The 11,948-nt window shown below is 37.4% G+C and overlaps 1 protein-coding gene across 4 annotated transcripts in view; it reads right to left on the bottom strand.

Annotated features, from left to right (window-relative positions):
- Positions 1-7,206, bottom strand: part of LOC127878111 (uncharacterized) — a 31,838-nt gene extending 24,632 nt beyond the window's left edge. Inside the window, exons 1-4 of one of the 4 annotated variants that reach the window (XM_052424529.1) lie at positions 7,082-7,206; positions 2,847-3,118; positions 2,424-2,493; positions 1,853-2,022 (exon numbers count right to left, since the gene is read on the bottom strand). In XM_052424529.1, coding sequence (XP_052280489.1) covers positions 1,853-2,022; positions 2,424-2,493; positions 2,847-3,045 — 439 coding nt within the window. In that variant the 5' untranslated portion in view covers positions 3,046-3,118; positions 7,082-7,206. The remainder of the gene's footprint in view (positions 1-1,852; positions 2,023-2,423; positions 2,494-2,846; positions 3,119-7,081) is intronic. The other 3 variants (XM_052424530.1, XM_052424532.1, XM_052424531.1) reach the window with 3 other exon arrangements.
- Positions 7,207-11,948: the final 4,742 nt, after the last annotated feature.

Here is an 11,948-nt window from a genome sequence, read left to right as displayed (position 1 = left end):
TCCTGCTGCTGCTGCTGTTATTGCTGCTACTGCTGCTGCTACTGTTGCTGCTGCTGCTACTAGATGCCGCTATTTTTACTTAAGCTGAAAAAGTTACTATAACACCTTGCTTGCAGATGAAAAAATTACTCCCACACCGGTCGACAAGCGACAATTGCGCGATATATCGTATTGAGCGTCGCAAGAATATCGTAGGTCGACCTAGGGTTTTTTAGGTCGACAAGCGACAATTGCGCGATATTTGCTCGATATATCGTATTGAGCGTCGAGAGAACGTCGTGCGTCGAGAGAATGTCGTGTGATTTTTAGGTCGACAGGCGACATTCTCGCGATATATCATATTGACTGTATCATGATTGTCGTGCGTCATATTGAGCGTCGCGAAAATGTCGAGTGCCGCGCTCGAAGGTCGACACACGACATTCTCGCGACACTCTCTCGACGCTCAATACGACGCGCGACAAATCAGTCGACAGTCAAGATTTTCTGCGATTTTTCTTTCTAAAACCCAGCGCGATATGCGACACTCAAATATTGATTGTCGCATGATTGTCGAGCGTCGTATTGAGCGTAGAGAAAATGTCGTGTGTCGACCTAGGGGTTTTTAGGTCGATAAGCGACAATTGCGCGATATTGGCTCGATATATCGTATTGAGCGTCGAGAGAATGTCGTGCGTCGAAAGAATGTCGTGTGATTTTTAGGTCGACAGGCTACATTCTCGCGATACATCATATTGACTGTCGCATGATTGTCGCGCGTCGTATTGAGCGTCGCGAGAATGTCGACACACGACATTCTCGCGACATTCTCTCGACGCTCAATACGACACGCGACAAATCAGTCGACAGTCAAGATTTTCTGCGATTTTTTTTCTAAAACCCAGCGCGATATGCGACACTCAAATATTGATTGTCGCATGATTGTCGCGCGTCGTATTGAGCGTCGAGAGAATGTCGCGAGAATGTCGTGCGTCGACCTCCAAGGTCGACACACGACAATCAACTTGGCCCTATCCGGATTCCGTAGGGAAAAGTGCCATTAATTCAAATTTGAAGGAGTTTGGTTTTCTTAAAGGTTACATACCCCTAAAATAAAGTGGAATTTTGGGGGTTACATGCAGTCAGTTTGCTACTAAGCACATATGATGCAGGTCCTGGTGCATACGATTTTAAAAATGCATTTCAAATTATAAGTTTTGGTATCACTTTAAAGAAAAACCTGATTTGTGCATTTCTTTGTACGTTGGTGGTTGCCAGGCTCAATAGTAGGGCATGGTGTTTGCATAAAGATGGCCGTGCCGATGTCTGATTACTGGTAAAAAGACGACACAAAACTTACGGTGGACAGTGTTCTGCAGATCAAAACGGCTTATCTGCGTGAGGAAAAAATGCAAACTGGCCCTTTTTGTCCCAAAATTTAAGAAATTAGTTCAAATAAGTTTGCTATAGTAGTGTGTATATATTCGTACCAAATTACACAAATCCATAATTGAATTACATGTAGTAATACAAAATACAGTGCTGCGCTGAAACATCGATATAGTTATGTCGTTCAAATATTCTAAATACCGGTAGTAAGTCAGCCATTGCTGGGTGGCTTTTAAATTTCAATCATTCCGATAAGGCAGATTACTTATTACACATTAGGGTACATTTTTCTATCGTCACATCCATCCCTTCTAACTGAAATGACATTATTGGCAATAAGGAGAATTTGACATACTTCATTTACAAGAACTTGTAAAGACTTTTCCTATTTTCAATAATATTTTTTATTTGTACTTGTTTACAGACATCTTAAAAAGTATTCGTTTCGCATTTCTTTTTTGTATTTCTCTGACACGATTGGTACCTGCTATTCCTCTTTCAACCGGTCTCAGACGATCATCTCTGGCAACTGTATATCCACATACCTCCCGACCGCTCGACTGAGTTTTTGTGTGCTCTTGTAAAGACAGTGCAAGGGCACTTTGCAACTCGTATTGTTCCAATACAAGTATGTCATCTTTGGCAGCAAGCTCCCTGTATACATTAAGCAAGAACAACATTTGTTTTTTGCCTTAAACACATCTCCTGCGACAGAAAACGAAGAAAACGTGAAACAAACGCATATTTCTTTTGTTGTCGTGTATAAACTTCGTTTGTCCGTTAATATTCGTATTATTCTTGCTTTTGTAGCAAATCGTTATTAAGGATTATGCAAAAAAATAATTGTTGAACGAACATAAATATTAAAAGAAGACGAAGTATTAAAATATTGAAATCCGACAATTAACCATGTCGTTCTACCAATTAAAATTATGTACATAGCAAAACAATAAGAACGTAAAGGTCATGCAAACAATTTAATGGTTTAAAAGAAAGAAATTAACTAAAAAATAAACATACAACACAAGCCCAGATTACATATGATTGGTACATACATGAATGCCTGTTTGGTTGCTAGTTCGCCATTGAAAGGCGTTTTATTTCCATCCTCTTCCGTCGACGTAACTGCAGAGAAACGGAATTTACTATTGTTATATTAGACCGTTATAAATGATAAATATATGTGGAATTTTTCCACATCCTGCAGGTGAATTATTAACCGAATTGTGGATAACATACATAGTCGTTTTTTAAGTTAGGCGACTAATGGATGATAACCACTACATCGGCACTAGATTATAAGTTCGTTTAAAGAAGAACTGCCATTCTTATATGCACTTCAAATATTGTTCAGCAGCTTATTAAAAAAGCTGCAAAAAGTATGTTGAAACATAGATAATGAAGGATTTCCGTGCAATACACAAAACAATAGGAAATGAATATAGTGCGTTGATTACTGGTAAGAAGACGACACAAACCACGGGTATTCCGTTGCAAATCGGATATCGTGGGTTTAAACGGCAATCTTTGACATGATGACGAACCGTAAATTGAATGTTCCTGTTGACAATATTCTTTTGAACCTTTCAACTTGGAACGATTTCTTGGCACGCGTTCGTCTTCCTCTCTGGGTAGAATGAGTGCCCGAGCGATGTCCTCCTGCTCTAGTTCGTCCATTTGTTCGCACGCATCCACTTCGCAAACGGGTAGCTTTGTTGTTTATTCTTTAGGAATGCGGGCGGGGAAAGAGCTGTAAAACACCGTTAGTTTTTAACCTGTGATATCGACGTTATACAAGTTTCAATTTTCAATGTAACAGCGCCATACAGACATGCAAAGCGTATACCTTCATTAATGAATTTCACGGACCAGCGATGATGGTAAAATACCCGTCTAACGCTTTTTATAATCTACCCACGCGACATGCTGATAATGTGCATAACAATGATTTTGTGAGATTAATCGAAACAAGGATGTATCAGGTTACTGGTAAACCCTTTTGTTAAAATTATGTCATTATGTACATGATGTAAACGTATGTACAAGAATGCGTTACACATCAATTTTTTGGCAAATAACACAGTCTTATTAAATAAAGTAATTCGGATGTATTTCATATTGCCGTAAGCAACATAACCAATTCTCTTGTATGCACTGGTTGAAGTTCTTAAGAATTTATCCTTTACAAAAGTTATTTGAAGACAAGCAACACATAACGGCATCCATTAACAACCCATCGTGAACCCCACAAAGGCACGTGTTCCTGCACCCTGTATTAGATAATTAATAATGACTGACAAGAACATAAAAATGTTTCCATGTAAATAAAATCAATATTTGAATGTTTCAATGCTGTTAATTTACTTTGCTTTAGGATTAATTGTGGGGTTGGCACCGTTAAAAGGACCTCAGACGGACCGGCATTACAATATTATAATGAACGGAGAAATTATATTTTTTCCTTGGCTGTTTCACATATTCACTACCTCGAATATAACTTTAAAGACAGATCATGAATCTGTGTAAAGTAAAGAACGCTGAAGGAAATATGTTTATTTTATTGTATTGTTTGTCATGTAAAATTAGCTCATTTGTTCAGATGAAGTCGGTTATTTAAGTGATAATATATATATATTGTCGGCTCGGGTACAGTACTACTACTTAAAAGTACCCCGGGTACTCTTAAATATACTGCAATGTTCCCGAGGTACGGACAATATACTAAAACGTATATATATATACGTTTTAGTAATTTTTTTTCGTACCTCGGGAACATTGCAGTATATTTAAGAGTACCCGGGGTACTTTTAAATAGTAGTACTGTACCCGAGCCGACAATGACCGACATAGAAGTCAGTTACGTAGGGCTCGATCGGTCATTGTCGGCTCGGGTACAGTACTACTACTTAAAAGTACCCCGGGTACTCTAAAGTATACTGCAATGTTCCCCAAGTACGGCAAATATACTAAAAATACCTGGGAAAACGTATGTCAAATTGGTCGTTGTCTGCTCATTTTTTTCAAATTAATTATTTTCATATTTATCTCAATATTCTGTAAAATGCCCTCTATATTATTGAAACTCATACTCAAAATAGCACGTTGAGATAGGCTTTGTTAAAAGAGAATACTGTTTTGTAATATTTTACGACATCGGAGTTTGCGCGGGAATAAAACTCGGGTACAGTCTAATATTGACCGGGTCTCTTTAAGCTTATATCCGTACCCGGGGTCGATTGTAGCAAAATTAAAGGGTCCTTTTCGCATATTTTGGCATGTTTTGAAGTTTGTCATTACACGCTTTACATTGATAAAAAGCTCCAGTAACTCCAACAAGAATACAATTAAAGAAAGAAAAAAAGTAACCCTCAACTGGGCTCGAACCACTGACCCGTGGAGTAAAAATCTATCGCTTCGACCACTCGGCCATCCGTGCTCACACAATGAGTGATGTATATTATAACTTATATTAGCAATCCTCGTAGTGTCACAAAATATAACGACAACAACAGAACTCTCCAAATTGAGCAATCGTTTCGCATTGCAACGCTTTATAATTTTCAGGTTTATAAATCGTCAAAAGATGCATATAATGGATATTTTAGAGAATGGTCATTGTTCAGTATTACTGTTTCCTCACAAATATCGTAACTACAACGAACATTTGCGAATCTAAAATATTTTTTCTATTTTTTCAATTTACTTAAACGTTAAGAGTACCCGGGGTACTTTTAAGGAGTACCCAAGCCGACAATGACCAATATTGCTTAAGTAAGGCTCGATCGGTCATTGTCGGCTCGGGAACTACTTACATGTACCCCAGGTACGCTTAAGTATACTTGCATGTACCCCGGCTACGGCAAATATACTTAAACGAACCCGGGAATTTTAACCTTAAATCGGTCGTTGAAGGCTATTTTTTTTTAATTGATTATGTTCACATTTATGTCAATTTCTGTTAAATGGCCTTCTGTTAAAATATCATCGGAACGCATACTCAAAAAACATGTTTTTAAGAGAAATTTGTTTAAGATAAACAATATCGTTTTACGGTATTCGGTAGCGCGTTTTACGACATCGGATTTGGGCGGTAATACAAGTCAGGTACAGACTTATATCGACCGGGAAAATTTTAGTATATTTACCGTACCCGGGGTACATGTAAGTATACTTGAGAGTACCCGGGGTACATGTCAGTGATACCCGAGCCGAAAATGACCAATCGAGTGTTACTAGACAAATTAATATGATATTTGGCACATCATCTTATAATTGATAAAGAAAAAAGCGCTTTACACGGTTTACATAGAAGTCATTTAAGTAGGGGCTAAATTAGCGTTTGCTACCGAGTAGTTACTACACAGTTAGGGCATTAAACACATCTTCATTAGAAGGATGAAACGTTTGCACGTCATAGATGTTATTGATTTTGAGTCTGTCAAATTTTAAACATATTTATTATAGCTCGATTTTCTTAAAAACAACTTGGACTTTAATAGACACAATCGACACCGTTCAAAGGAATTCGTGTAGTCCTGTATGATGTGCTTTTACAAATGCCGAGAAACACTCCCTCATGGGGATCGAACCCGGGACCTTTTGTTAAAAAGATTGCATAAAATCGTTATTGCAGTCTGCAAATGCCGTGGTCATGCTATAAACAGGACGAACCTTTCAACACTGTACTCACTATATCAATGTGCAGTTAACATTCAATTATTGAACATTGCTTTTAGCTACGGAATACCGTTAGTTCCATCGTGGTTACACATTAGAATCCAGAGGGCGACATTTCGATGGTGCGATAGTACGATGGCGACAATGAGATAGTACGATGGCGACAAGGTGATAGTACGATGGCGACAATGCGACAAGGCGATAGTACAATGCCGAAAATGCGACAGTGCGACAATACGATGGCGACAGTGCGATAGTACGATGGAGACCATGCGTTATCGTACTGTCGCTATCGTATTATCGCATTGTCGCCATCGTACTATCGCACTGTCGCCATCATATTGTCGCACTGTCGTCATCGTATTATCGCATTGTCGCCATCGAACTATCGCATTGTCGCCATCGTATTGTCGCACTGTCGTCATCGTATTATCGCACTATCGCATTGTCGCCATCGTACTATCGCACTGTCGCCATCGTATTGTCGTCATCGTATTATCGCATTATCGACATCGTACTATCGCACTGTCGCCATCGTATTGTCGCACTGTCGCCATCGTATTGTCGCACTGTCGTCATCGTACTATCGCATTGTCGCCATCGTACTATATCTCTCTGGATTTTAATGTGTAACCACGATGGCCTAACGGTATTCCGTATTCTTTCGACTTTCGAAATGCAAGCATATCCCCTGTGATCAGATGAAGAATTGGTTTTGCCTATCGTATGTATATGAACTGTTAAACGTCGAGTCGAAAACAAGACTAGTATTTACAAGTTATACTCACCGTACATCAAATCACATCGCTATCTAGCATATTAAGAATAACCGTCAACATCACATCGTTCATAATGTGAAATCCTCACTTTATTATACAACACAAAATTTGAAATAATATACATTGTATTATTATTCTTATATCTGAGTCACAGAAACCCATACATAGCATATCTGAGCGCTTTACATTTCAAACCAGAAAAGAGCATATACATACAACAAAATAATTTACAAACGTATAACTCTTCCACCACTTACTGGTTTTGATCACAGATAGCTTCTTTAGTTGGTGTTTTAATGACTTTTATTAAGTTTATAAAGCGATGTTTATATAATGTCAAATTCACTTCCGTTGTACTTTCCATTTCGATTTTAGAGTAATATGATTAATATCTATTTTTAGATAATACGAATAACGCTTAGGTAATGGTTTATATGGTATGCCGGTAGGTCCGTGTGTACCGTCTTTTCATTGTTCGTTTCGCATTCGACACAACGAAACACGAAACTAAACGTATGTAAGTTCAAACTCCGATTTTCTTAATACCTAAACAAAAACAAAAGACGAAAAACAAATTGTTTTCCTTGCAGCGTTTTTTTGTAATACGAATTATACAACAAAACAAGAAACGTAATTCCTTATTAATATTTCATTTCAATTTTAATATTACAAAAATAAAAATTTGTAAATTGAAACTAAGTGTCTCCCATTAACCGTTCTTGATTTGCAAAAACGATAAAAGAAAAACGAGGGTCGCTGCTGTATTTGGGACATAAACCATGCTTGATATTCTTTTACAGTTTTCTCCCTTTGATATGATTATTATTTAGAATACACAAAACGTTCACTATTAATAGTCGAGTCTTGGGACTGCTCTTGCTGGCTAGTTTAATGGGCGAATGAATAGATCTAAAGTAACTTATATAATGTACAGGTCTGCTCTTATTTCAAAGCATTTGATTTGTTTTAATGTAAACATTTTTGTTCGGCGTATCTTTTCTCTACAAGTAATTAAACATGTAAATTTAATTACCGGAAGTATGGTGTACAATGCACTTCCCCATCAAGCCCTGTCACGCAGGTCGTGTGCCGTATTGGCTCCTACACCTCGGGCGTCTGGCTGGTGGTGGGCTCTCCAACAAAGTGACATCGTAGGTCTTGCAGTGATTTGCAACAAGTTGCAAAGTAGGGTGCGACACAGAATTTAACACTTAAGGTGGTTATTAAATTCAGATGTAATGCGGGTCTAAGGGGTATTGATAATAGGAATACGGAACTCGGGGGAAGGGTATATATATATATTGTAATTCCGTCAAAAACGATATGTCTGCGCGCAATTGAATGCCGGCTTAACCGAAAGCGCCTCAAAACAACACTTTGTTGTCATATAATGACTACATACGGTGTCTTCTAACCATCCTGACATTTAATCTGTAAACACAGAAAAAGACATTGTCGCCCCGATATTAAACGATTTGATTGCATCGGTGGCGTAAAACGTTAGAAAACACGATGGGAAACGGATGAGACAGTGAAATAAGTTTTCATTTACTTAGCTTACTAGTTGGCTCGTGTTTTCTTGTCAAGAAAAATGAAGAAATAGTATTAGTCATAAGTTTTAATGTGTAGTTGTATTAGCATCATAATTCAGAATGGAAACCTAATACAATAACTGTTTTAGAAGCTACATATATTTATTATGATTGCTGCAAATGTTTCTGTAAAGTCAGTTATACACCCTTCAATATCCAAGAACACGGGTAGTACAGTACTACCTGTATTTTTGGATATGGTAGTACAGGTACTAATTGATTTTAAGCGTTACTCCTTTTCTTTCTGTCAGTGGCAGTACCGTTACTAATTTCACAAATCCTTATCTGGAGCTCTGTATATATATATATATATATATATATATATATATATATATATATATATATCTTTCTTGTATCGTCTGTGCAATATTATTCTTAAAAGAACTATAATTAATTCGTCTGGCAATATTGAAATGTGGCAGTGCTAAGGGGAGAATATAAATAGCATTCCTACATCTTACCGGAAAAGTCTGAGATCACAGAAGTACCGAGGCGTCGTCGCTGAATTGGTATCAACAAAAATGATTTGATCGCAAAGATTCGAAGAAACGGTAATGCGTTAGAAATTTTATTCCATTACACAGTGACAGAAATAAGAATATTTCGTCAGGACAAACCAAAGTCGTTTTGTAAATTATATATATCGATTGTTTTCTTATATCGCATTTCACAACTATATTAAAAGAGAAACGAAATGTTTTGGGGGGTTATTAAACATGCAATTTATTGAAAAAAGATATTTGTGTCATTAGACTTCAATTACTTTGAATAAATCGTTCATGATATGAAACACCGAATCAATATTCCATTTCGTTAGCCGGTTAAGGCCTTTAGCCACTTCTTACAAATGTACCGCAAAGATCGCCAAACTCTGATCACGAAGAACAGGTAATTTGCGTAAAAGTTTCTGAAAAGAATCAATTTGAATTTTATTCGAAGGTAGAAACGGTCTTCCATTATATACCTTTATACTGTTCATGGTGCGTGTATAACATGATACTATGAACGGTGTCTTATTGCAAATCTCTTAATTACTTGGTTGGTTTGTATGTAGAAAAAAGATTCATTAACAAAACAAACTTTAAGTATTTTTTTTCTTTGAATGAATTGACTCTATCATGCACAAAAGAATAAACAATGGTTTGCAGATGTTAGGCTTACCGTGTAAACACGACTTCATCGTCTGTAAAGTTTCTTCTTGACATACCCATGCTTTATATTAGAGGATCTAGAGCGGAGAGCCTTTACATTTTGTACTTGACACAATGTGCAGGCTGTACGCTAGATCCTGAAGCATAAGGTACGGAATTAACACAAGAAGTTCTCGGAGACTTCCGGATATCGTGCACCGCCCGTATCGCCTCCCTGTAACGCGGACCAATCCCCGATACTTCCTCACTTACGTGCATTGTCTTGTCTCAGTTAACTCATGTATCCACGTTTTTTGAAAATTTAAGGTGAGGAAAAGTTAACTCATTCTCAATCGACAGTTGTAGGTACTTTAACCGCACCTTTATATATTTCAATCTTATATACTTTTATCAAGGGGTGAACGCAAACAATGCATCAGTAGTGTTTAAGCGAGATTTGTATGTCGTTAAGATGACATACATTTGTTTACTATTATTGAATTATTGGTTCTTGTTTGTTCAGGTGTGTTTTGCATTTTGTAACATATGAGTTTAGCTATGACTATTTTACAACGTAATTCATGTGCGTAAAGTGTCGTCCCAGATTAGCCTGTGCAGTTCGCACAGGCTAATCAGGGACGACACTTTCCGCCTTAACTGGATTTTCGGTAAGGAGGGACTTCATTGAAACTGAAAATACTAAAGGCGGAAAGTGTCGTCCCTGATTAGCCTGTGCGGACATCACAGGCTAATCTGCGACGACACTTTACGCACATGCATTATACCCAGTTTTTTCAGAACGCGACTCATATCGAAATGCATTTTTTACAAGTTGTAATTTCTATCATGATTGAATACGCTTTAGTTAGATAAAAAGATGGACATGGGCAAGAAAATGTAGCTAATGTTATTAATGGAAATTGTAAGTCAGTTAACAATAAAATATATAGCAAACATATATAGGCGAACGGTAACATTATATCAATGTGAATACCGCAGTTAATATGTGGCATCACGAGTACTTTATGCATTTTTTTCGCAAATCGTATGACTAAATGGGATTAAGATCTTTGCCTCGATACAGTTTATAGTGATTAAAGTGATTGTATTGTTGTCCTTATCATTGAACGCCTCTATACTGCTGAGGCAGTATTGACTTTTCACTTCAATCTATAAATGGCCAAACCGCTATATCGGGAATACGAAACTCTTTATTGCATTATATTGTCTTAAACTGATCAATATAGATTTATCCATCTGGATATTTCGAATTTAACTTGGCTTTGTACGGCTAGTACAGTATAAGTCAACTGCACGTGTGTGTATTTAGAAGTGTACATGTATATGATCCTTTCGTACCTTAGACTGTGATATGCAAGGACCCGGAGTGTGTTTAAGCACTCGCACTTGATACTCTAACTAAACCCATGAAAGCTGGGATGAATTTTTAAATTATCAGCCATTAATTTCTTATTTAAAGATTTTCAATTTGGGTGTGGTCTTAGGTGTGGTGGAAGCCGGAATACCGGAGGAAACCCAACCGACCAACAACGAAACTCACTTTATTTGGGGACGGGTATTGAACCTTGGTCGTCAAGTTGAGAAGCGCGTGTACCATTCACTGCGCCAGCCTTATAAGTCAACTGTATCGGCATTGATCGACTTTATCTCTATAGAGGTGTGCATATGCACTAGAGACTACGTGCGATTGTGAATGGGATAACCAAAATTGTATTTGTTTCAACGAGCTTTGAGTAAATAAACGACTATGTAATATCACTCAAACATAATTAGTGTATACAAGACTGATGGCACTATGAATAAGAATGTAGTTGCAATAAACAACTATTGCGATAAGTCTTACATAAACTACAGGTCTTACATATAAGGTAGAAACAAACAACCAAATGTCGCGCATGTCATAAGTATAAGAATTGTGATCGCGCACTTGTCCAGGCTACACTATAAGATACTTTTTATTAGAATGCAATGTCAAATGGCAGCCACGTATTCTTTGTCAGTGCGGTCTGTTTATCGGAATACTCAGCGTGAGGAGGCAGCCGTCACAAATCGAACTGTTGATTCCGCGAAATGGAGTTAAGGTGTAAAGGTTAGATCTGGCGTAGGTGCAAGTATGCACCACTGATATATTGGAATAATAACATACAGTACGCGATTAAGTTAAAAAAAAATTGCTTTTTTAAAAATAAACTTGGTGAATGTATGGGTACTGATACAATGGGTGTACCTGCTAACGATACTGATAACAGCAGAAACAAAATGCAAGATAAAACGAGATATCAAATATAAACACAGTGCGGAGCAAGTAGAATCGCTCAAATTAATAGTTTGTGTTTAATAATTAGACTCGGTCGATTTCGCGACATACAAATCAAAGCACT

This window comes from Dreissena polymorpha, chromosome 4, assembly GCF_020536995.1.
Source record: "Dreissena polymorpha isolate Duluth1 chromosome 4, UMN_Dpol_1.0, whole genome shotgun sequence".
Taxonomy (NCBI): Eukaryota; Metazoa; Mollusca; class Bivalvia; order Myida; family Dreissenidae; genus Dreissena; species Dreissena polymorpha.
This window is presented reverse-complemented; position numbering and strand designations above follow the sequence as displayed.